The 25227-nt window shown below is 38.9% G+C and overlaps 2 protein-coding genes and 1 non-coding gene across 3 annotated transcripts; 2 read left to right on the top strand and 1 right to left on the bottom strand.

Annotated features, from left to right (window-relative positions):
- Nucleotides 1-39: 39 nt before the first annotated feature.
- Nucleotides 40-2327, top strand: LOC147945574 (uncharacterized). The gene is made up of 7 exons (XM_087509301.1): nucleotides 40-288; nucleotides 388-630; nucleotides 718-908; nucleotides 1002-1037; nucleotides 1102-1197; nucleotides 1358-1557; nucleotides 1837-2327. Exons 1-7 carry the CDS (start codon nucleotides 40-42, stop codon nucleotides 2325-2327), a joined length of 1506 nt encoding a protein of 501 aa, XP_087365427.1.
- Nucleotides 2328-8821: 6494 nt separating this feature from the next.
- LOC147945573 (small nucleolar RNA R71) lies at nucleotides 8822-8928 on the bottom strand. Its single transcript, XR_015597790.1, has one exon. It is a non-coding gene; the product is annotated as a small nucleolar RNA R71 (small nucleolar RNA).
- A 13975-nt stretch (nucleotides 8929-22903) lies between these two features.
- On the top strand, nucleotides 22904-24863 carry LOC104780087 (uncharacterized). Its single transcript, XM_010504550.3, has one exon. The coding sequence runs from the start codon at nucleotides 22960-22962 to the stop codon at nucleotides 24604-24606; it is 1647 nt and encodes a 548-aa protein (XP_010502852.1). The 5' UTR covers nucleotides 22904-22959; the 3' UTR covers nucleotides 24607-24863.
- Nucleotides 24864-25227: the final 364 nt, after the last annotated feature.

The raw sequence follows: 25227 nt of genomic DNA, 5'->3' as shown, positions 1-25227 counted from the left end.
CATCTCTGTCTTATACCCAAGGTGGTCAAGCCAACTCGGATGACAGAGTTACGGCCGATTAGTCTGTGTAATGTGGGGTACAAGGTCATTTCTAAGATCTTGTGTCAACGGCTTAACCGGATGTTATCAAATCTTGTCTCGGAAACTCAATCCACCTTTGTGCCAGGTCGTTTGATTTCCGATAACATCTTGAATGCTCAGGAGATGTTCCATGGTCTTAGGAGTAATCCGTCATGTAAAGGAAAATATATGGCAATAAAGACGGATATGAGTAAAGCGTATGACAGGGTCGAGTGAGGTTTTATTAAAGGCTTATTACGAAAGCTGGGTCTTGCGGAAAAATGGATCTCCTGGATTTTATTCTGTGTATCTTTGGTTGAGTACAAGGTATTGATTAACGGCCAACCCAATGGTTTGATAGTTCCGGAGCGAGGATTGCGGCAAGGCGATCCTCTTTCTCCCTGTTTGTTTATTCTTTGTACGGAGGTGCTAATTGCTAATATTCGTAAGGCTGAGACGGATAAACAAATAACAGGGATCAAGGTGGCTAATAAGAGTCTACCAATTACGCATTTGTTGTTTGCGGACGATACTCTTTTCTTCTGCAAGGCCGATAAGGATCAGAGTGGGGTAATTTTGGATGTTTTAAAGAAATATGAGGTGGTCTCGGGACAACAAATAAACTTTGATAATTCCTCCATTCAATTTGGACACAAGGTTGACGAGGTGGTGAAGCGGGAGGTCCAGGGTGTGCTTGGGATATCGCATCTGGGAGGGATGGGTTCATATCTAAGAATACCTGAGAGCCTAGGAGGGTCCAAAATAAAGGTTTCTCTTTTGTTCGGGATAGACTCCAGGGTCGAACAAATGGTTGGACAGCAAAACAACTTTCCAGAGGAGGAAAAGAGGTCATGATAAAATCGGTTGCCACTGCGGTCCCGACTTTTGTCATGTCCTGTTTCCGGTTGCCAAAAACTGTCACGTCAAACTTACTATTGCAGTGGCAAATTTTTGGTGGAGCTCGGGACAGTTCGGAGGTATGCATTGGTTAGCCTGGGAGAAGTTATGTGGGAGTAAGCAGTTGGGTGGTTTGGGATTTAGCAATGTTGATGATTTTAATACCGCTCTGTTGGCTAAACAATTGTGGCAACTGATTGAGGCACCTGACTCCCTTTTTGCATGGGTTTTCAAAGGCAGGTATTATAGGAATTCTAATCCTATGGACCCGATACGTTCATACTCTCCTTCCTATGGGTGGCAGAGTATTGTTTCACTCGATCTTTAGTAAACAAAAGACTTATTAAACGAGTTGGCTCTGGAGAGTCCATTTCTATATGGACTGATCCATGGATACCAGCTCAATTCCCAAGACCAGCTTTGAGCAAGAGACCTTTTCAGGACCCTTCGTTAAAAATATCTCATCTCATTGTACTAATTCTTGGCGTATGGATATGCTCCATGAGCATTTTATTCAGGAAGATGTTGTTTTGATAGGGGCTTTACCATTGGGTAGTTCTCAACTGGAAGACTCCTTAGGTTGGCATTTTACGAAAACAAGTAAGTATACGGTCAAATCGGGGTACAATGTGGAACGTTTGGAAAAACAGAGGTCTTCTCAGGTTACTCGGTATGGACCGGACATCACCCCTCTATTAGCGGGCGTTTGGAGGGTGGCCTGTCCACCGAAGATTAAGCATTTTATGTGGCAAGTTTTATCAGGATGCATATAGGTTTCAGCAAACCTGAAGCGGCGAGGTTTTGCATGTGATTCAGGTTGTGCTCGTTGTGAGGCTGATGAAGAAACCATTAATCATGCTATTTTCCGATGACCGCCAGCTCGACAGGCTTGGGCTTTAGCTCAGGTTCTAGTTGGTCCAGTTTCTTTTCCGACAGACTTCCTATTTGCTAATGTGGATCATTTCCTGGGTTGGTCCAATCCGGGTTCCCAAGTAGCAGCCTTTCCTTGGATAATGTGGTATATATGGAAGGCGCGGAATGCTCGCCTCTTTGAGAATCTTCTAGAAAAACCAGAAGATGTCGTTCGGTTAGCCTTGGGTAAGGCGTCTACATGGTTGCAGACTCAAACAGAGGACGCGGAGGAGCTTTTAGCCCAAGGTCCCAGGGATTCTAGGGTTCGGGAACCGGGGCGTGTAGGTCAACTATCTTCTGTTTTCTCAGGTTATCAGTGTTTCATCGATGGATCGTGGAAAGCGGAAGATGTTTTTGTCGGTGCAAGTTGGGTGTGCTTATCCTCCCAGTACGTTTCGCCGAAGAGAGGCGCCGCCAATTTCCGATGCAGTCTCTCCCCTTTGCATGCGGAAGTATAAGCTTTTGTTTGGGCTTTGCAGTGCATGATTGGTCATCACTTTCGAGAGGTGGCGTTTTATACAGATTGCTCAGACTTTGTGAAGATGGTGTCTTCTCCTCAAGACTGGTCGGCTTTCAAGACATATCTTGATGATATCAAGATGGATAGGGAGAATTTTTCTTTCTTCTCTTTATCTCTAATTTCAAGAAATGCTAATGTAAGTGCGGATTCTTTGGCACGCCACGCGCGTATATTTCCGCATCCTGTTTTGTTTGTGAACGATTTCCCTTCTTATTGGCTCTCATGAGCTGATCTTTTGTTGTTAAAAAAAAAAAAAAAAAAAAAAAATAATAATAATAATAATAATAATAATAATAATAATAAAGGAATTATGCTAGATCAAATTTTAAGCAAAATCAATATCTAAGAAAACTTAAAACCTTCTAAACCAACCAGATTTTTTTAATAATGTGGTCTAAAAATCAAGTGTAAAAATTGTGGTTGGGCAAGTACCCTTTAATTTTAAGGGGTAAGCACGGCACTGGCTGCACGCCGGACCTAAGTTAAATTATAATAATTTGTTATGTTAGGTAGTGAATAAGAATAAACTTAGCTCATTTGGTTAAAACATAACTCATTTGGTCCCTCTAACCAGAGAGTTCAAGTTCTCTCTGCACCTATTCTCTAACATATTTCTTTTGTTTTTTTTTCAAAGAGGTTAGTTATATATAATAATAGGTAAAGTCTCGTGCAACTGTGTATTGTCTTTTAACATTTTTGTTTCTATAAATTGATTTTTTATAGAATTGAATTTTCATTTATTTGTTTTGTTTTATCTTATTTGAGAATGGAGAGTTCCTTCTTTTTTTTTTAACGTGTTTTTGTATTTTGGAATTGTTTTTTCACTACCTTTTGTTTTAAATATATATAAATTTATCAGCTCACTCTTTTTGAAATGATTAATGAAGTAAAAACCAGTCTCGTAATTTGAAATAATTCTATTATTCATGGTTGTTTTGTTAGATTAAAAAATGTATTAAAGCTTACACTGTTTCTATTATACAATTAGGACATGTTATGTTGTGATGTAACGAGCTTGCAATATATTCATGATGAAATTTGTGGTGAAACCGGGGTGTCATACTTAGTTGTTGTATTCCCAAGTAAATGTGTTTAATTTATAATGGTGTCGTAAGAAAATTTGTAGGTGTACTAGTGATGAAATTTATAATTACGAAGAGTTTAAAGCATGGTAAAGCATAATGACACATCTATATATTTTTCTATCCTAGTCAGCACATGAGTTAATATACAGTAGCTAATAATGAATTTTTGAGAGGAAGTAATATATTGTCAACAATTATATATAAATATATATTTATTTTAGATGTATGCTCATGTTGACATTACTATCTTTTATAGAAATCTTTAGTAATTTAGTTTGGAAATAGGAGGAAGGTAGGATTTCAGTTAAGCAATAGATGCCATTAGAAAAAAAATTCAATTTAAAAATCTAGGCTAGGTGTATGTACATGAGTTATTCGTAATATGAACCCAATTAAGTGGTCATATGTGGATTTTGACATATGGACAAAAGACCTGTAAGTACTAATAGGTTGGTTTTGAGAATATTTGTTTTAGAGAAAATAGAGATGGATCTTCAAAAAATCAAAAAAAAATAAAGATACGTATCATATAATCTCTAAAATTAAAATGTAGAATTAAACTTTTAAAATGATGTTTAATTTGTTTTTTAAACACATACAACAACAACGTTCCATCAACAAAAATACACCAAAAGTATAATATTTAAGATAGAGTGAAAGAGAATGAGAAAATGAATATTTATAGGATGGAAAGTGATAGGCGTTACAATTTAGAAACAAAAAAAGTATGGGAGTTAATTCTAATTTATTGTGTGTTGAAGAAAATTGAGTGCAGAAATATAGTTAATATAAGTTTATTTTATTTCAGTTTTAATATTAAAGTGTGAGTCAAATGTATATGATTAAATGTGTTTTATTTATGGTTTAATTAATTTATTTTAGCTTTATATTAAAGTGTGAGTTAAATTTATATGATTAAAAGTGTTTAATTTGTGATTTAATTGGAAATAATATTTTCCAGTTTTATTACAAATTGTGAGTTAAATTTATATGATTGAATGTGTTTTATTTGTGGTTTAATTTGAAATACTTTTTCCAATTTTATATTAAATTGTGAGTTAATTGTATATGACAAAATGTGTTTTATCTATGGTTTAATTGGAAATATTTGTTATTTTTATGTTTAATATTAAAGTGTGAGTTAAAAGTATATGATTAAATGTGTTTTATTTAAGGTTTAATTGAAAATTTATCCTTTTTATTCTAGTTTTATATTAAATTGTGACTTAAATTTATATGATTAAGAAAATATTTATTAAAGGAGTTGTTTCCGGGAATTCCATTTCAGTATAGAATTATCATTGGATTCCAGCTCAATTCTCAAGACCAACATTAAATTCAAGATCTCTATCTGATCCCTCGTTTCAAGTTAGAAGTTTGGTAGATAAGCGGACAAATTCGTGGAATATGGCTATGTTTAACACTACCTTTGTACCCGGGGATGTCTTTTTGATTTATTCCATACCTCTGGGAGATTGTAACAAACCAGACAGCTTAGGATGAAATTTTACAAAATCAGGCAAATATATAGTAAAGTCAGGTTACCATGTGGCGACGCTTGAGGATCCGGGTTTTCCTACACCTTTGGTTTGTGGCCTAGATATTTTACCCCTACATGTGAGAATTAAGAGAGAATTAGATTGAGAGATCTCGAGAGAGTGTAAGAGATTGAACGAAGAATGAGAGAGAGACTGAGAATAGAGGATAATGAGCAATTCTCATTCCTTGAATAAAGTTAACTTAGGTACAAGGTATTTATAGGATATAACTAGGGTAACAAAAAAGAAAACAAAGATACTATTTGGAATAATGGCTAAGCTTGGAACAATGAACACCCACCTCATTAAAAACTTAGTATGGAAAATCCGACAAAACCATACTAAGAGAAATAATATAGAGTTCATAGTTTAGGGTATTGTTTCATGTCCTAGTCACGTCCATGCAAGTTTGGAGTGTATGTACTCACAAACCTTGGGACTAGCTGATTTGGTGAAGATATCCACCAATTTTTTAGAGCTCTCGGTGTAGCATGGTAAGATGATTCCTAGTTAGATTTGTTCTCTGAATTTGTGGCAGTCTATTTTTATATGTTTTGTTCTCTCATGAAATACTGAGTTTGATGCAATATGAATAGTGGCTTGATTGAAACAATGCATTGTGATTGACTTTGGAGTATCAATGCCAAAATCCTCTAAGGATGTTGTTTCTAAGTATCATGTCTCCACCAATGGGACTATTCTTGTGCACAGTTGAATTTGTGTGCCCAAGGATGAAGAGTTGAGGTGAGAGATGGCTCTTGCGAGCATGTTTTCTGTTCATGTAGGACAGACCAAGATATACCATAACCTGAAACAGTATTATCATTGGGTGGGATAAAGAAGGATGTAGCTAGCTGGGTCGCAGAGTGTGATCTCTGCCAGCTAGTGAAGGCTAAACATCGCGTTATGAGTTGTTTGTTGCAGAGTTTATCTATTCCAAAGTAAAAGTGAGATAGTCAGATTGCACGATGTGCCTACGAGCATTGTGTCAAACAGATATTTCATGTTGACTTTGGCATTTTGGAAAGCGTTTTAGGCATAGATGGGCACTAAGGTGCATATGAATTTATTGAGGATGGGCAGTCGCAGAGGACAATCCAGACTCTAAAGGATTTATTGAGGATGTGTGTGTTAGATTGGGGTGACCACTGAGTAGATCACTTGAGCTTGGTATAGTTTGCTTACAACAATAGTTACCAAGGGAGTAATGGGATGACTCATTATGAGGCGTTGTATGGGAGGCTGATGTTCATATATTTTACCTTGTTTTCCCTTAGTTTATTCACAACTTTTGCATCTTTTGCTATCCATTTAGGCCATTATTGTGTAGCTTTAGGACTAATCAAGCATTAGAGTGTAGTTGCATTGCATTTGCATCTTTTCATGCATAAACAGGTGATTTTGGAGCTTAAGGAGCATGGAAGCAATGCTGAGGAGAAGTGAAGCAATCCTGAGGAGAAAACAAGAGAGTTAAGGCTGTAGAATCAAGGTCCGGAGTCCAACTCGACCGCACCACTCGACCGTGTGCTGAGGAGGACTCGACCGAGTGGAGAACGCACGAGAGAAGCCAGCTCGACCCCCCCCACTCGACCGAGCCGTTGACTACTTTGACTTTTTGTATTTTTAGGGCTTCCACCTCACCCTCTATATAAAGCCCTTGTACCTGCAGCCACCAAAGATGGCAGCTTTTTAGAGAGTCTAAAACCTAGTTTTTACCTTTTTTAGATATTATTCCTTTTGCACTTTTCTTTTATTTTAGATTTTGTACTTGTTTGAGAGAGAAAGACTAGATTCTTATATTTTGTTTGTTTCATAACTTTCAAAGTATTAAGATTTCGAGTTTTATTCCTTCATCAATATTGTAGATCTCTGTTTCATCTTTCTAATGATGCAAGTTTCATTATTTTCTGGGTTTTTGACATATTTCACCATGTGTTCTTGTGAGTAGTTTGTTTAGGACCTTGAGGATGGGTTAGGCTGGGTTGATCTTGTGGTTTGTTTGATTTGGTCAAGCTTGATTGTTGTAGATCTCTTCTAGGCTAGATGATCTTAATGCTGATCCTATATCTGAGAGGGTAGGGTTTGATTTCAAGTATCTTAGCATCACACCAATGTCTAAGGAGCATAGATAAGGCTAGATCTAGAGCTTACCATTAGGCTTGCTAAGAGATTAGAAGTCTTGTTTGGTTTGAGATGTATTGCTTAATGCCTGCTTGTGTAGATTCTTTTCTTTGTGAGAACAAGTCTAGAATTGCATAGGTTTGATTGTTTCTTGCCATGAGAGTGGATTAAACATGTATTAGAATAGTATGTCTAGAGATCAGCTCAATGTTTGCTTGAGATTTGTTGATCAAGTTAGATAACCACAATGATTAGCTCAGCCCATGAATCCCTCCTCAAGACCTTCTTTGTTTAATGAAATCCTAGTCTAAATATCATTGCTTGTTGTTGTTTGATTGGTTTTAGCATTGCTCTGTTTTTCTTGTGTTGCTCTGTTTTCACGTTTAAGTCTAGCTCGACCACGTACTCGACCTACACTCGGTCGAGTGCTGCTCGAGTTCATCCCCAGAACTTGTGTTTTTGATTTGTGATTGTCTTGTTTCATTCCTGTTTCATTTCCATTGCATTCACGTAGTTTCCTGTTCATTACTTGTCTTGAATTAGTTCATTAGCATAGTTTCTATCTTTGTTCTAGTTTCATTATAGCTTTAATTTGTTTGTTCTGTTTGCATTTAGTATCCTATTCTGGTTGTTTTTACTTTCTGCATTTCATATCTCATTTTAGGATTGATAGTGACAAACAATCTTTACAATTGGCTTGACTTAGACTCATATGCACATCTTAATTGTTCACAATCACTCAGATAGGATTGACACCTCTTATACTGCAACTGCATAAGGGGAATTGAAACACCCTGACCTCTATTCATTCCATACATCATCATTCCATACATCATTCATTCATACACCACAAAGAAAGTCAGTTTCAATTTGGCGCCGTTGCCCATTTGAGTGTGTTTTGTGACATTTAGGATCATTGTTAGTCTAAGATTAAGTTCGTTTTAAACACTTGTGCAGTTACTGAACTGGAATCTTCCTTTGCTTGGCTGTTTTGTGTTTCAGGTACCCACTCTACCACCTACTCCACCACCACTCGACCGAGCTGTGATCGAGCACTTGGTCGAGCCAGAAGCCGGATCAAATTAGCCATTACTTCCCAGTCGACTCGACCACCCACTCGAGCCTGCGCTCGACCGTGTACCTATTCGAGTCCGTAGTAGAGTTTGTTGATGCACACAAGGTCAAAAGGCAAAGATAGTCTTCAACAGCCTATTGACAACATCCACAGGCTACAAAAGGGTTTGAGACATAAGCAAGGAAGAGTAGTTCAACAACAACAAGGTCAAGACATCATGGAGCAACAAGCTATCCATGAGCAGAGACCAAGACACATTGGTGCAGGAGATGCACCCAATACCCACAACCAAAGGGCTGGAATTGTGCCACCTTCAGTAGCAAACAATAACTTTGAGATCAAGAGTGGATTGATCTCAATGATATAAGCAAACAAGTTTCATGGGTTGCCAATGGAGGATCCACTAGATCACCTTGATGAGTTTGACAGAATATGTGGCCTCACAAAGATCAATGGAGTGAGTGAAGATGGATTCAAATTAAGGCTCTTCCCATTTTCTCTTGGAGACAAAGCTCACCTTTGGGAGAAGACTCAACCTACTGGAGCTATCACCACATGGGATGCATGCAAGAAAGCTTTTCTGGCCAAGTTCTTCTCCAATGCAAGGACTGCTAGGCTGAGGAATGAGATTTCTGGGTTTGCTCAAAGGAATAATGAAAGTTTTTGTGAAGCTTGGGAGAGGTTTAAAGGATTCCAAACTCAGTGTCCTCACCATGGCTTCAGCAATGAGTCACTTCTAAGCACCTTGTATAGAGGAGTGCTTCCCAAGATAAGAATGCTTCTTGACACAGCCTCTAATGGCAACTTCCTCAACAAGAATGTGGAAGAAGGATGGGAATTGGTTAAGAATCTTGCTCAATCTGATGGCAATTATAATGAGGACTATGATAGGACCATAAGGAGCTCCTCAACTGATCAAGAGGACAAGTATAAGAAGGATTTGAAGATGGTCAATGAGAAGCTTGACAAGATCCTCCTCAGCCAATCCAAGTCCATTCACTTCATTGGTGAAGAGGAAGCTCCAGTTCAAGAGGGGGAGCCTGAATTTGCTGAGTTGTGCTACATGCAGAACCAGGGAGGATTCAAAGGCTACAACCAAGGAGGTTTCAAGAACAACAATCTCTCTTATAGGAGCACCAATGTGGCCAACCCTCAAGACCAGGTCTATCCACCTCCTCAACCTCAACAGCAACAAAACTACATCCCCAAGCAACAACACCAAGTGTTCCAGCCCCAATTGTGTCCCCCACCAGGGTTTCAGACTAACCAAGGCCAGGAACAAGACTTAAGAGCAATGATGCAACAGTTGTTGATTGGGCAAACACAAGGCAAGATTGAGGAAGCCAAACAGTTTGCTGAATTGAATCAAAGGCTCACATCACAGTACAATGATCTGAACATGAAGTTTGAAGGTCTCAACTCCAGAGTGAAGTATATGGAGAGCAACGTTGCCTCTACTTCAGCTCCTAAACCCAACCAACTCCCTGGAAAAGCTGTTCAAAATCCAAGGGAGTTCACTGCAAAAGCCATTCATATCTCTGATGAGGAAGTCACTGAGGACAGTGAAGTCCAAGTTTGGGGGAATTCATTAGTTACTGAAGCCCCAAGTGACGTTTGTGCAAAGCAACTGGAGTCCGTTATTGCACTCGACCAAGTACTCGAACAGCCACCCGATCGAGTGCATGCTCGAGTGGTCGATCGAGTGCATGCTCGAGTGGTCGATCGAGTTGCAGACTCAGAAGGTGTCAAGCCTGCTAAGTACATTCCTTCTGCTTACAAGCCACCTCTTCCATTCCCAGGACGTTTCAAAGCACAAAAGATTAAGGAGCTTAGGGAAATCATTGAGAGAAAGGAGATGATGGCTAAGCAACAAGAAGAAGAGAGGGTTTTAAAGGAAGAAGCTGTGGTTGAGGAAGTGTTGGCCATACAAGAGATCACCATTGCTTACCAAGAAGAAGAGAGAGGACCTGCCTTGGAACAGTATGATCCATATCCTCTCTACAAAGACTTTTTGCTTGATTTGTCAAAGAAGAAGGCTGAAGCTCAAGATGAGAAGGATCTTGAGGACCTTGGAGGAGTTATCATTCCAATCAAGCTTAAGGATCCAGGTCCATTCTATCTGCCTTGCACACTTAGCTATCTTCACTACAACCAATGCCTTTGTGATTTGGGAGCTTCAACAAGTGTGATGCCATACTCCATAGCACAAAAGCTTGGGAGAACTGATTTCAAGTCCACCAACCTTCATATATGTTTAGCTGATGGGTCAAACAAAGAGATAGTTGGAAGGTTGGAGAATGTCCCAGTCAAGATAGGGAAGGCAAGGGTTCACACTGATTTTGTGGTGTTGGAGATGGACAAGGAACCTGAAGATCCAATCATTCTTGGAAGGCCATTCCTAGCCACTGTTGGAGCAGTTATTGATGTCAAAGAGGGTCTTGTGACCTTGAACATTGCTGAAGATATAGCCATGAAGTTTAACATCTATAACCCAACCAACCTTCCTACCATTGATGATCAACCTTTTACTATCAAGGACAAAGGAGGTCAAGAAGGTTCAAGTGGTGAAGCTACTCCAAAGGCTAAGCTCTCCTTTCAAGATGATTCTGTGGAAAAGCTTAAGAGGTCAGTTCAAGAGTTGACTAGTATGGTTTAGGATCTTCAAGTTAAGCTGAACAAGAGATCCTTAAGGAAGGCAAGACCAAGGCTCAAAATCAAGAAGAAACATGGTTTGTGTGTTAAGGGTGAGGTGATCAAGGATCAACTTCACAGTGATCAAGAGGTTCCAGGGAGGATTTCATCACCTCCTTGGTATCTAAACCAAGTCTAAAAAGGACACCAAAGTCAAGCTTAGTGACTTTAAACAAGCTCACTAGGGAGGAAGTCCCTAAGGTATCCTTTGTAAATATGGTTTATTTTCCTTGTAGTTTTGATGTGTTTTCTTTTTTGTTTGTGTTGGACAGGCCTTTAGGTGAGAATGTAGTTGGGTAAGGAGGGAATTAGACTTGGAGAAGGAGACTCGCAAGCCCACTCGACCTACCCACGAGAGGTACTCGACCGAGCTGGAAAGGAATTGAGGCCCATTTGATCTTCAAATCACTAGAACGATCGAGTGGAGGGAAGAACAAGAAGAAAAATTTTGAAATTTCAAATTTTGGTCAAGGTGCTCGACCGTGTACAGTCGAGTGTGGGGTCGAGTGGCAGCAAAAAGCAGGTCAAAGATTTCCATTTCAAATTTGAATGGTATGGACGCTCCACCCTTGTCTCTTTGTCCCCTTAGCTTCTTTATATAGACCTTGCACGAAACTATGCCTCTCACATTCTCTCATTTGCTCAAAACCATTGAATTAAAGTTTTAAAGTCTCTCTCATAGCTTATCTTTTGCTCAAGCTTAGTTCTTTCAAGTTTTTGGTTCACTAACCTATTAACTTTGAGCTTTGAGTCTATTCACTTCAGTTCTATTTGAAAAATGTCTTCAAGAATCACTAGGAAGTCTCAACAAACCACTGCAACCTCCATGGAACGTCATGATGCTAGCCTTGAATCAAGAGGACAAGCTGGAAGGACCACTCGACGCCCCACTCGATCATGCACTCGACCGAGTGGTGGTTCAAGCAGCCGGTCGAGTCAGATGCCGCGTCCAAGGGGAGAGAGAGTTGAGGAAGATCCTGAGAGGACTGAGAGTGAGGAGGAAAGGGAGTCAACTCTCAATGAGTTCATGAGGAGACACAAGGCCAAAGGGAAGAGGCCAGCAGTTGAGGTTGAACAAGAGGAGAGTGAGAATGAGAGTGAGGAAGAAAGTGAAGAAGAAGATATAGAGGATGATGGAGAAGCTGAGTCCTGTGGGTTGTCAAAGAGGCAACTCTATGATGCTTTCATGAGAATGGAGTTCTTAGGGACTAGATATCCACACAAGGAAACCATGGAGAAGCTAGCCATTGGTGAAGATGTGGAGTACCTCTTTGAGAAGAGCAACCTAACCAAGTTTATGGGGCTTTGCATGGAGGACTACAAAGAAGAGAGTTGTGAGTTTCTAGCCACAGTCAAGCTGCATACATATGCAAGGAAGGATGCTGAGTTTGGAGCTGGTCACATTGCTTTCACAATCAAGGGAAAAAGGTATGAACTTTCAATGAAGAAGATAGCCAATGTGTTTGGTTTTGAGGTTGGGAGCAATAGGAGTTTGATGATTCCAAGAGAAGAGCTCTATGCTGTGTGGGAAACCATTGGGGACAACAAATACTACTCATCCTCCAATTCCAAGAGTTCAAGGATAAGGAGCCCAGTCCTAAGGTACTTCCACAAAGCTCTTGCCAACACCTTCTTTGCTAGGAAGGAAACTGGGAATATTAATGAGGGGGAGCTAAAGATGATTGATTTGGCTCTCAATGGAGTCATCTTCCAAGCAAGAAATGGCACCATCATTCTTGAGAGCACTGTGGAGACTGACCTAGCAATGATGCTCATTGATCACATGATTTACTTGAGAAGTTGGGTAGGCAAGTTGGAGAATAAAGGATCAAGAGGAGCACTAACCATTGGAGGCATCATTACTCCAATCCTTCAAGCTGCTAAGGTTCCACTTAGAGGAGAAAGGGTTTCACCAAGATGGATTGACTCTAGCTACCTCACCTCTACTATCATCCTAGCCAAGGAGATGCATCAAGGGAATCACATTTTCAACTTTGAACTACCAACACTTGGAAAAAAGCAACTGATTTTGCCTAACCAAGAGCTCACCACCATTCAAGAAGGAGCCAACATTGACTTTTGGCCAGCTGAGGAGCATTTGTTTGATGGGATAGTTCAACTTAGAGTTGATGAAGCTGGAGATGTGCAAATGGCTGATGGGGAGGAGCAATTTTACTTTGAGCATTATGAGCCCAACCCAAGAGATAGTAGAGGAGTGAGGGAGGCTACCAAGAGATTAACCCTTCTGCAAAAATGGAACAAATGGCATGGGAAGAGGTTTGATAAGCTGAAGAAGAAGGTGACCAACATGGCTAAGTCCATCAAGGGCTTAAAGAAGGAGATTGCTGAGTTGAAGAGTGGGAATTCTTCACCTACACCATCAAGCCCTTTGAGGAGGAGTAGCTCAACTAGAGCACTTTCTAGAGTTGCGAACCCTGTGGAACCAGCTAGGGCTTCAATGTATGAGCCAAATCAGAGGAAGAGGAGCTCAAGTACCCGAGAACAACCCTTTTCAAGGTACTCGACCGAGCACCTCCAATGCACTCGGCCGAGTTCCAGCCCAGATCAACCTATGGCTTCCCACCTCCAGCTGCTTATCCAGGACATCAAGGTTACCCTCCCATCCCACCCCAGTACTTCATGGATCCAGCACTCTACCAGCAGTTCTACCAGCAGCAAGGTCAACATTTTGACACTCGTGGTCCAGCTCGACCCCCCCACTCGAGCACGTACTCGACCGAGTCCCGGTCGATCCCCATCGTCGAGCAGCCCCAATCTCCACCTCCAAGTCACCAACAAGACCCCAACTACTCCTATGATAACATGCAGATGGATGTGGACAACTACTTCCACAATCCCTAAGGTACCACTATCACCTTCCCTTGTAGATATCATTGCATTTGACATTGTGTTTTGTTTTTTGTTTTTCATCTTGAATCCTCAATCAAATTTCTTTCACACAGGGACTGTGTGATTTAAGTTTGGGGGAGGGTTTGAGATAGCATTTGACATTGTGTTTTGTGATTCTTATTTCAAATTTTTAGCATCATCATGTTAATACTTGCATAGCATCTAAGGCATAGAAAAACCCTAAAAATTTGAAAATTTTTGCAAAAATCTTTATAAAAAAAAGAGTGTTCATGTAGTTTGCACTGCACGTTAGGATCTTGTTTAGCATGTTTCATGTAGGATTGTATAGTACTTGCATTAGGGATCTATGATGATTATTCCCTTATTAGCTTGTCTATTCACTAGACTAGGATCAATGCCCAAGTTAATAGTACTTTGATGCTAGTTGAGTGGTTAGAATAAGATTGAACCAGGCCTTGAATTCCTACATTGCATTTGGTCTAAATTGAAGCATGTTGAGATTTGAAACCATTTCCTATTTATAAGAACCTAATATTGACTTTCAATTATCAATGTGTGCAATGCTTTAAACTCATGGATACCACATACATATTTGGATCATCTTCTTCCTTTTTACCACTCTTGTTGATCCAAGTAGCTGATTTCCTCATTAAGAATCAGTTCCCCTACCCCTAAACCAAACCTTCTTTCAAGCCATGTTTATTCTTGTGTGTGTGAGGCCTATTTTTGGGATTGAGCTTGGTAGAAAGTGTTAGGTTTGAACTGACAAGAGTAAAGCCTTGTGTAGTTCTAGTTTGCATTTTTCAAACTAGATAGGACTAGGTGGTTCACTTGTTGGGTTTGGGACTTGGCTATTATGAAAAGAAAAGAGGAAAAAGAGAAAGAAAAGGTTAGAGTCTTTAGGAGGGGAATGTGTTTAAGAAAATTTAAAGTCTAGTGAAAGAATGGGAAGAATAAGGTTGTTTAAAGATGGTTCTAGTTAAAGAAAAGAAAGAAAGAAAAGAGAAGTCTAGCAAAATGCTTATATGTCTTAAGAATAAGAAGAAAAGAGAACCATAGCAAATAAGTAAGAATCCCCCATTCCACTAGAAAGATCAAATAAGAAACCTCTCCTAAGACTTTAAAACCAAAAGAGAAAAGGGTGAAAAAGAAGAAAAGAAGTTAAAGGGTAGCACTAGGACCAATTGGGTTTATATTGATAGGATAAACACTTTGGGTGCCTTTGGGTAGACAAGGTTTTGTTCTTGTATGTGTCTAAGTGTTCTTACCTTTAGCATTCTTCTAAAGCTCAATTCATTTTTTTTTTTTTTTATGAGAGAACCTTGATATTGATAAGCCCTACTCTAAAAAGAGACCATCATTGTCTCTAAACCTTTTACTGCCAAGCCAAATGAGTTTAAGCATTGCATAGAATTGATTCATGTTCTTGATTAATGAATGTTAAAGGAAATGGTTGATTTGAATGCATGTGGATGTCTAAGGCTCAAATCAGTGAAGGTTGTGATATGCTTGTCTAAAGTCTTTAAGTATAGCTCATTCAACTTGCATCATAGTACTAGTAACTTGGACATTGATTCTAGATAGTCTATTTGCAAGCTTTAGGAGCTGAGATCCCACTTTCAAACCTCACCTACCTTCTTTTGTCTTGATTATTTGCTTGAGGGCAAGCAAAGACTAAGTTTGGGGGTGTTGATGTTCATATATTTTACCTTGTTTTCCCTTAGTTTATTCACAACTTTTGCATCTTTTGCTATCCATTTAGGCCATTATTGTGTAGCTTTAGGACTAATCAAGCATTAGAGTGTAGTTGCATTGCATTTGCATCTTTTCATGCATAAACAGGTGATTTTGGAGCTTAAGGAGCATGGAAGCAATGTTGAGGAGAAGTGAAGCAATCCTGAGGAGAAAACAAGAGAGTTAAGGCTGTAGAATCAAGGTTCGGAGTCCAACTCGACCGCACCACTCGACCTCCACTCGACCGTGTGCTGAGGCGGACTCGACCGAGTGGAGAACGCACGAGAGAAGCCAGCTCGACCCCCCCCCACTCGACCGAGCACTGGTCGAGTTGACCGAGCCGTTGACTACTTTGACTTTTTGTATTTTTAGGGCTTCCACCTCACCCTCTATATAAAGCCCTTGTACCTGCAGCCACCAAAGAGGGCAGCTTTTTAGAGAGTCTAAAACCTAGTTTTTACCTTTTTTAGATATTATTCCTTTTGCACTTTTCTTTTATTTTAGATTTTGTACTTGTTTGAGAGAGAAAGACTAGATTCTTATATTTTGTTTGTTTCATAACTTTCAAAGTATTAAGATTTCGAGTTTTATTCCTTCATCAATATTGTAGATCTCTGTTTCATCTTTCTAATGATGCAAGTTTCATTATTTTCTGGGTTTTTGACATATTTCACCATGTGTTCTTGTGAGTAGTTTGTTTAGGACCTTGAGGATGGGTTAGGCTGGGTTGATCTTGTGGTTTGTTTGATTTGGTCAAGCTTGATTGTTGTAGATCTCTTCTAGGCTAGATGATCTTAATGCTGATCCTATATCTGAGAGGGTAGGGTTTGATTTCAAGTATCTTAGCATCACACCAATGTCTAAGGAGCATAGATAAGGCTAGATCTAGAGCTTACCATTAGGCTTGCTAAGAGATTAGAAGTCTTGTTTGGTTTGAGATGTATTGCTTAATGCCTGCTTGTGTAGATTCTTTTCTTTGTGAGAACAAGTCTAGAATTGCATAGGTTTGATTGTTTCTTGCCATGAGAGTGGATTAAACATGTATTAGAATAGTATGTCTAGAGATCAGCTCAATGTTTGCTTGAGATTTGTTGACCAAGTTAGATAACCACAATGATTAGCTCAGCCCATGAATCCCTCCTCAAGACCTTCTTTGTTTATTGAAATCCTAGTCTAAATATCATTGTTTGCTTGTTGTTTGATTGGTTTTAGCATTGCTCTGTTTTTCTTGTGTTGCTCTGTTTTCACGTTTAAGTCTAGCTCGACCACGTACTCGACCTACACTCGGTCGAGTGCTGCTCGAGTTCATCCCCAGAACTTGTGTTTTTGATTTGTGATTGTCTTGTTTCATTCCTGTTTCATTTCCATTGCATTCACGTAGTTTCCTGTTCATTACTTGTCTTGCATTAGTTCATTAGCATAGTTTCTATCTTTGTTCTAGTTTCATTATAGCTTTAATTTGTTTGTTCTGTTTGCATTTAGTATCCTGTTCTGGTTGTTTTTACTTTCTGCATTTCATATCTCATTTTAGGATTGTTAGTGACAAACAATCTTTACAATTGGCTTGACTTAGACTCATATGCACATCTTAATTGTTCACAATCACTCAGATAGGATTGACACCTCTTATACTGAAACTGCATAAGGGGAATTGAAACACCCTGACTTCTATTCATTCCATACATCATCATTCCATACATCATTCATTCATACACCACAAAGAAAGTCAGTTTCAGAGGCCATATCGTACACTGTTATGCTAGACTCAGGTGGGGTAGAAGAGCATATATGGTGCGGATTTTGTTCGGGAAACCTTGGAGAAGATCCGGATTCTGAAGCTGAACATGAAGGAAACTCAAGATCGACAGAGGAGTTATGCTGATAAGAGGAGGAAGGATCTTGAGTTTCAGGTTGAAAATAGAGTGTACCTCAAGGTGGCCATGTTCCGTGGTCCCAAAATTTCACTCTCAAGGACTAAGTTAATTCTGAGGTACATGGTTCTGTTTAGAGTTGTTGAGTGGGTGGGACCAGTGGCATATAGGTTGGAGTTGCCTGAGGTTATGTGTGCGTTCCATAAGGTTTTCACCATGTCGATGCTGAGGAAGTGTCTTCACAAGGATGATGTTGGCTAATACTCCTATAGAGTTGTTGGCTAATACTCCTGCAGATCTTCAGCCCAACATGAGATTTGGAGGCGAGACTAATGAAGATTCTCGAGAGGAGAGTCAAGAAACTTAGGTGGAAGAAGATTCTTTTGATGAGAGTCCTTTGGGACTGTGATGATTGAGGAAAATACTTGGGAGCCATAGGTGAGGATGAATGTAAGATTCAATAAGTGGTTCGATAAGCAAGTCGTTTGAGCTTCTCTATCCTTGGTTCTAGTTTCAGTTCAGCTTTGTGCTATGTTTTATCTTATTTTCATTATGTATTTTTGTTTGAAATTGTAACGATTATGGCATTTTTTTTGGAGGATTTATAAGATGAGTATTTCTTGGAGTTGACTTGTGTTATTTTGAGAAGGAAATATTTTTGTGAATTCTATAAAAGTTTTATGAAAAGTTAGAATTTGTCTGTTTGGGGGATATGGTTGTACTATGACTTGGGAGATCATACGCCAAACCATGGAGGTAAATCTGGTCGAGAGATATGCTTCAAGACACCAGACTTGGTTGCTTCCCAACTCATGTGATACCAATAGCTCAATGGACTTTCTGGCCTGAGAGTGGGAATGGTATGTTGCCTTTGGATGATGATCCAGGAGCGCGCTTTAGCGCGACGACCCAAGAGCGGATTTTGAGACTTGCTGGACTTCGTAGCTGAGGGTTATGGCCTGATAGTGAGCCAATATGTTTCAAATTTTGCGACTTGAGAGCAAGATGAGTGTGTCTGTGACTTCCTAGATGTCGTAGCTAAAGGCAGATGCCTGATAGCAAGATGAAATGTTTTGTGGGTTGCGACCCGTGGACGGGGGAAGCGATGAGTTGAGAGCAAATAACGTCTAGGGCGTAAGTATATTGACTAAAAGGAGACCTCAGGAGTTCCGTGGGAGGGTGTGCTGACTGTGGCGACGGTTGCACAGAGACCCTTGGCGGATGGATGATGTTTCGAGATTTGATGACGAATCATTGTTGATGGGGGAGAATTGTGAGACCCACGAACTAAAAGGAAGGTTTGGGGGGAGGGGCTGTCGATCGACACCAGTGTTAAATCGCCGGTTTGACTAAGTTTGGTGAAGAAAAATCTAGGGCTTCACTTTTTAAGGATCAAAATTCGACAACACTTACGCTCTTAGCCAGTTTTGTCAATTCTGTGAGTTTCTAGAGGTTTATGAAGAATTATGTGTCGTTCTTGGAGAGTTATAAGCTTTGGAATGGTGATCTAGAGTGGTGATCGGTTGTAAAGCTTGTTGTAGTGCCTTGTTCATCTTGGTTGAGTCTTAGCTTTCTGTTTAAGAGGTGACTTCATGATCATGGCTTATTTGAGCATGAGATCTCTGTGTTTTTTATTTTTGTGATTTAGTGGATTGCTTTTTCTTTGCTTGTTTATGTGTTTATCGTGGTTTCTATGGCCTTGTGTGGCTACTATATTGGTCTTGGACGATTTGGTAATTTGCGTGATTGAGTTTCTTTCAGTGGGGTTGGCTGGGATCGATGCTAGGGCATTAGTGTCGCTCGACAACAGGTGGGTGTCGCTCGACACCAATCGCGATGTATCACGAGTGATCGATGAGAGTGTCGGTCAACACTGGTGGCGGGTGTCAGTCGACACTAGTTCTCAGTAGGCGATTTACGTGTTTCTTTTGCTTGCCTTGTTTGATTGTTATTATTGTTTGTTGCTTTCAAATCTTATTGCTTGTGTGTATAGCCCATTATACTAGAGGATTTTCTCACTACGTATTTCTGGAAATACTTATGCATCTCTTTTGTGTTGCGATGTAGATAAAGACAAAATGTGATGGTGATGCAGGTAAGGCAACATGTGATCTTGGAATCAAGGCGATGAATATGAAGTTATTCTATTGGCTCGGTTGTGTGATGTCTGGCTTCAAATAGGTTGCTAGATGTGGAGTCGTTAGAATGGATGTTAGGTTGCTGGTTTATTGTTTTTTTTATATTGTTGGAGTTTGTTGTTTATGGTATTGCTATTTCTAGAAATTGGTTTATTTTTCTATTGGTTAATTGGTTTTGGATTATGTTGATTCCGCTGGTTACCTGTTGAATGGTTGCTTTGTTTTGTCGCCAGAATTGATTAGTGATTATGGGTTTATTAATTACTAAGGAGGAAAACCCGCGCATTGCGCAGAGTTGTATGCTAATCAGGTCTGCCTCAAATTTTATGTAGACCGAGTGGTATATCATTAATAAAAAAAACCTACATATATACTATTTTTATAAAATATTTTTTAAATTAGCATGTTTTTTTTGGACTCAGTGTTTTTGCACCTTTAGCACATGTGCTTAGTCGACATTGATGCTAATGTATCTTTTTATGTATTTTTTGTTTTGTTTTTTTTCTTTTATGTTTTTGATTATATGTATTCGATGTGTATGACAAATGGGGGGTTAAAAAAATATATTTGATCATATGGAAAAGAACAAACGATTAGAATATAGATTATAGATATTGGAAAAGCACCCTCGGGAGATACAACAGATCTAGAGCGAGGTTTCAAATTAAAACTTTTGGCGCTTAACTTTGACATCGAGAGAAATTAGATTCACAAACGCAATAAAAATAAATTAAAACTTTTGTTTTTTACTTCAAAATTGCAATAGGAGGAATCATAGTTGGGGTTTGAGACTCAACTAAAAAAACGATTACCAAGCTAAAATCCACAGAAATAGAATCGTTAATAATGGGCAAGATAGAAAGGAAAAAGGACTTACCCAACAATGGGACCTTGACGAAGAAAAAGTCCACAGAAATAGAATCGTTAATCAGACGATTTTTGGAGAGATGATCTGAAAAAAATTAATCATGATGACGTTTTTCTCGGGCTCTTTGATTTTTAATTTCATCATACTCAATCAGTTCAAATGAGCTTATATTAGTTGGGCATAAAAAAATACCTCAGATGAGAGAAAATTGTGCTATTATATATAGGATTTGATTAAAAAAATGACTTGGATTGTTCAAAAAATAATTAAAATAAATAAAATCAATCAATAAAAGTGTTCGGAAAAAGAAATCATCAACGTCCATAACAACAAATAAGATAGCTTAACAGGATTGTATTAAAAACCATTCTTCAACTCAAATGCTAACCTATTTTTGTAGCATTAACTATCTATCCAATGAATTTTCTAAACCTTAAATTTTCGTTTAAACATTAACAAGTCCAAGTTTGATCTATTATTCTTAATTAAAACCAAGCTAATGTCATTTGGGGGAAGGGGGGCTTATTGTAGGTCCAAGGTTTAGCACCATCCGGTTAGCTTGATGTAAACCTAGAATAATTAATTGAGCCCATGGAACTGGCGAACTCGGCCTAGATATTAACTTGGTTGGGAGAAATGAAGCTTGATCAACTCGGTCTCCAAAGGTTTTGTAACCCGACCTACGAATAGATTACGAAAGGATAGGATGAAATCTAACAGAATATGGAACAACTCCGAGAAAAAGAAATCTTCGCCCCGAGGAATAAGGAAAATGAACATATCCGAGATCGACATTCTGTTGATATAAATAGCCAAAAGAGGGATCCACAATTTGACTCACAATATAACCCAAGAATCAAAACTTCCTTTTGTTGGCTGGCATTTCATTCTTTTCATAGTTTCGGTTTCCATCTCTAGTGCTCATGTTTGAAAATTCTAATTGAGTTCGATATATTGGAATGACCTCTTCCAGAACTATATGTATGACAAAGATATGAGAGACTACATATCTTTAAGACTTTTTTTTCTAGGATTAGGCAAAGAATTCAATATAACATAGGATTGTTTTGTGTAAATATAATTATTGTGGAAGGATTTTATTTGGGAACTACATGTATCTTTATCGTAAGATTATCTTTATAATTTATTTTATGATTAGTAATTTTTTTTATTTTCTTTATTTTTTTTAAAGATTCCTTTTTAAAATTTTTGTGTAAAATTGATAATTGTCATATTGACATGTGTCACGATATGGTGGATTAGTAACTTTTGAAACCATACTTTATATAACAAGATAGTCAGTTTAAATATTAAAATGTTAAGTTGCTCCGACACAAAAGTTATTTATTTTGTTTTAATAAATTATTTTGTTATATTCCGTTTTGTTATGAAGATAGTTATTGATAATTTTTGTATTGAGTTTTGAAATTTAAGAAAGAAATACATTTTTCTTAAAATTTATGAAGGTACATCAAAGTTGACTTTTATCAGTCTATCATGTTTGATATTGAACACATGTATTTTCAATTTTAATATTTTTGAATGATTGTTAAGTTATTATTAATTTTCAGTCACTAATAATAATTTAACAGGTAGATAAAAAAAAACAAGTCTGCGCAAATAAAACTAGGTTACTCTTAAGGGCCCTAAGATCAACTGTAGCACACAATTACCAACGACGCCAAATACTGATTCTAGTGGTTATGGCTCACTTCTAAATACGGCATCGATGATATGACAAGATATAAGAAGATAATAAATATGGGTTGACAAAACATGAAACAAGGCCCAAAAAACACCAATTATAAAGATCTATCTTTCATAAATAAAGAGGGTATTCAAAAGGGTATTTAAAGAAGCAAATTCCCAACTTTGACGAAGAAGAAGAAAAGCAAATTCCCAGAGACCATATCCCCTCTTAAGATAGCCGCATTGCCTCCTCTGATCGCTGACTCACTGGACTGGTTTAAAGAGAACGGCACACACGTTTGGCAGGTGGAATACAAAATGTGTCTAAATTCTAATGAAAAAATCAAGACGAAAAAAAAAAACTTAAGATAAAATTATCAACTTAACGCAATCTAAAAAATATTTTGTTTATAAACCATATTTACGAAAAGGTCAAATAACTTTACTGAAGATATACATATAAATAAATATATAAAAGTAGATAAAATACATTATAACTCAAAATGATTGTCTATTAAAAAAATTTATGCGCAAATGCATTAAAAACTTGGTATGAGCCTATGAGGTGACCCTAAAAACTAAAAAGCTAGAAGCGATAATAAACTAGCCCGTTGACAAAAATAATACACTCATGACACATCGACGTTGATGATTGCTCAATATAAAATTGAAAGTGGCTGGTTAACTTTCGTTAAACGTTCTAGCACGTCTCACACAAGTAGACATGCCTACACGATTTAGTTAGATGGAGTCCAAAACATCAGGGAAAGTATAGCTGTACTTAGAGAAAATATTTGCTATATAAACCCAAGCACCCATTCCTAACAATACAAACCAAAACAAGAAACACTTACCAACCTAAGCGTTGGTAGAGAAAAGCTAAATCACAATGAGATCTTCTTCTAAGATGGGGCCTTCTACCCATCTCATTTCCGCTCTAGGAGTTATCATCATGGCGACAATGGTTGCTGCTTATGAGCCATACACATATAGTTCTCCACCACCGTCGTATTCTACACCATCTCCTAAGGTTGAATACAACTCTCCCCCACCACCATACGTGTCTCTACCACCACTACCGTATATCTCTCCATCGCCTAAGGTTGACTATAAGTCTCCATCACCTGTATATAGTTCCCCACCACCACCGCCATACTACTCTCCAGCCCCTAAGGTTGACTTCAAGTCTCCTCCACCACCGTATGTCTACAGTTCCCCACCACCACCATACTACTCTCCATCGCCAAAAGTAGACTACAAGTCTCCTCCTCCACCATATGTTTACAGTTCCCCACCACCACCATACTACTCTCCAGCCCCTAAGGTTGACTACAAGTCTCCTCCTCCACCATATGTCTACAGCTCTCCACCACCACCATACTATTCTCCAGCACCTAAGGTTGAATACAAGTCTCCTCCACCACCATATGTTTACAATTCCCCACCACCACCGTACTACTCTCCATCCCCAAAGGTTGTATACAAATCTCCTCCTCCACCATATGTCTACAGCTCTCCACCACCACCGTATTACTCTCCATCCCCTAAAGTTGTTTACAAGTCTCCACCTCCCCCATATGTCTACAGTTCTCCACTACCACCATACTACTCCCCAGCCCCAAAGGTACACTACAAGTCTCCTCCACCACCGTATGTTTACAGCTCCCCACCACCACCACACTACTCTCCATCCCCTAAGGTTGTATACAAATCTCCACCACATCCTCATGTATGTGTGTGTCCACCACCTCCTCCATGTTATTCTCCACCTCCAAAGGTTGTATACAAGTCTCCTCCACCACCATATGTTTACAGTTCCCCACCACCACCATACCACTCTCCATCCCCTAAGGTTGTATACAAGTCTCCTCCACCACCATATGTCTACAGCTCTCCTCCACCACCATACTATTCTCCAGCCCCTAAGGTAGACTACAAGTCTCCTCCACCACCGTATGTTTACAGCTCCCCACCACCACCATATTACTCTCCATCCCCTAAGGTTGTATACAAGTCTCCTCCTCCCCCGTATGTCTATAGTTCACCACCCCCACCATACTATTCTCCATCCCCTAAGGTAGACTACAAGTCTCCTCCCCCACCGTATGTTTACAGCTCCCCACCACCACCATACTACTCTCCATCCCCTAAGGTAGACTACAAATCCCCTCCTCCCCCTTATGTTTACAGCTCCCCACCACCACCATACTACTCTCCATCCCCTAAGGTAAACTACAAGTCTCCTCCACCACCGTATGTTTACAGTTCCCCACCACCACCTTACTACTCTCCAGCACCTAAGGTAGACTACAAATCTCCTCCACCACCGTATGTTTACAGTTCTCCACCACCACCATACTACTCTCCAGCGCCTAAGGTAGACTACAACTCTCCTCCACCACCATATGTTTACAGTTCCCCACCCCCACCATACTACTCTCCATCTCCTAAAGTTGTATACAAGTCTCCTCCTCCCCCGTATGTCTACAGTTCTCCACCCCCACCATCGTACACACCTCCAAAAAGTGAGTACTAAGCTTCATGGCCACCCTCGTATTACAAAATGTAATTTGGATTCTTTTATAACTTGTTGAGTTTTATTTGATCTCATCTTTCTTTTTTTCTGATGCTATTTGTATCTAATAATTTTTAATTTTCCTCGTATGGATTCAAATATTTTGCTACTAAATCTACACATGGTTTCATGGTTTTCCTTTTATTTGTGTAAAGGTTGCTTTCAATCTATATGAAGTTCTTTGCTATAAATATAATCTTTTAACATGTTGTCTTGTATATGGATGCATACTAAGTTGCATGGATTATTTTAATTCTATTGTGTTTTTAAAGTTTAAGAGCCACAAGTATTTAACTCAAGGATGTTTTGTTTTCCTATGTACTGATTGACATAATCACATAACTTAGAGAGATTAAAAAAAAAAAAAAAAAAGATACTCAAAGGTGTAGTGTACTCTACCATTATAATTCATTACATAAACTCTTGAAGATAACAAAATAATAACCATATAAGTTTAATTCTCCAAGCCTAAATTCCCACAACACCTGCACTTGCGACAAGCTCCTATCCATATCCATAGTGTCGAATTTATAATCGCACGAAGCTGACTTAAATATTAGTCAGCAAGGGGTAGCTGAGGAA

This window comes from Camelina sativa, chromosome 4 (genome assembly GCF_030686135.1).
Source record: "Camelina sativa cultivar CO46 ecotype springtype chromosome 4, ASM3068613v1".
NCBI classification, from domain to species: domain Eukaryota; kingdom Viridiplantae; phylum Streptophyta; class Magnoliopsida; order Brassicales; family Brassicaceae; genus Camelina; species Camelina sativa.
Note: the sequence above shows the minus strand (reverse complement) of the source record. Positions and strands in the feature narration are given on the sequence as shown.

Bases quoted from the DNA above. Each gene is read 5' to 3' on its own strand.
- LOC147945574 (XM_087509301.1), top strand. From the start codon at position 40: ATGACAGAGTTACGGCCGATTAGTCTGTGTAATGTGGGGTACAAGGTC. The intron at 1,038-1,101 runs GTATGCATTGGT...TTTGGGATTTAG, and splicing joins GAGCTCGGGACAGTTCGGAG to CAATGTTGATGATTTTAATA. The intron at 1,198-1,357 runs GTATTATAGGAA...CATGGATACCAG, and splicing joins GCATGGGTTTTCAAAGGCAG to CTCAATTCCCAAGACCAGCT.
- LOC104780087 (XM_010504550.3), top strand. From the start codon at position 22,960: ATGAGATCTTCTTCTAAGATGGGGCCTTCTACCCATCTCATTTCCGCT.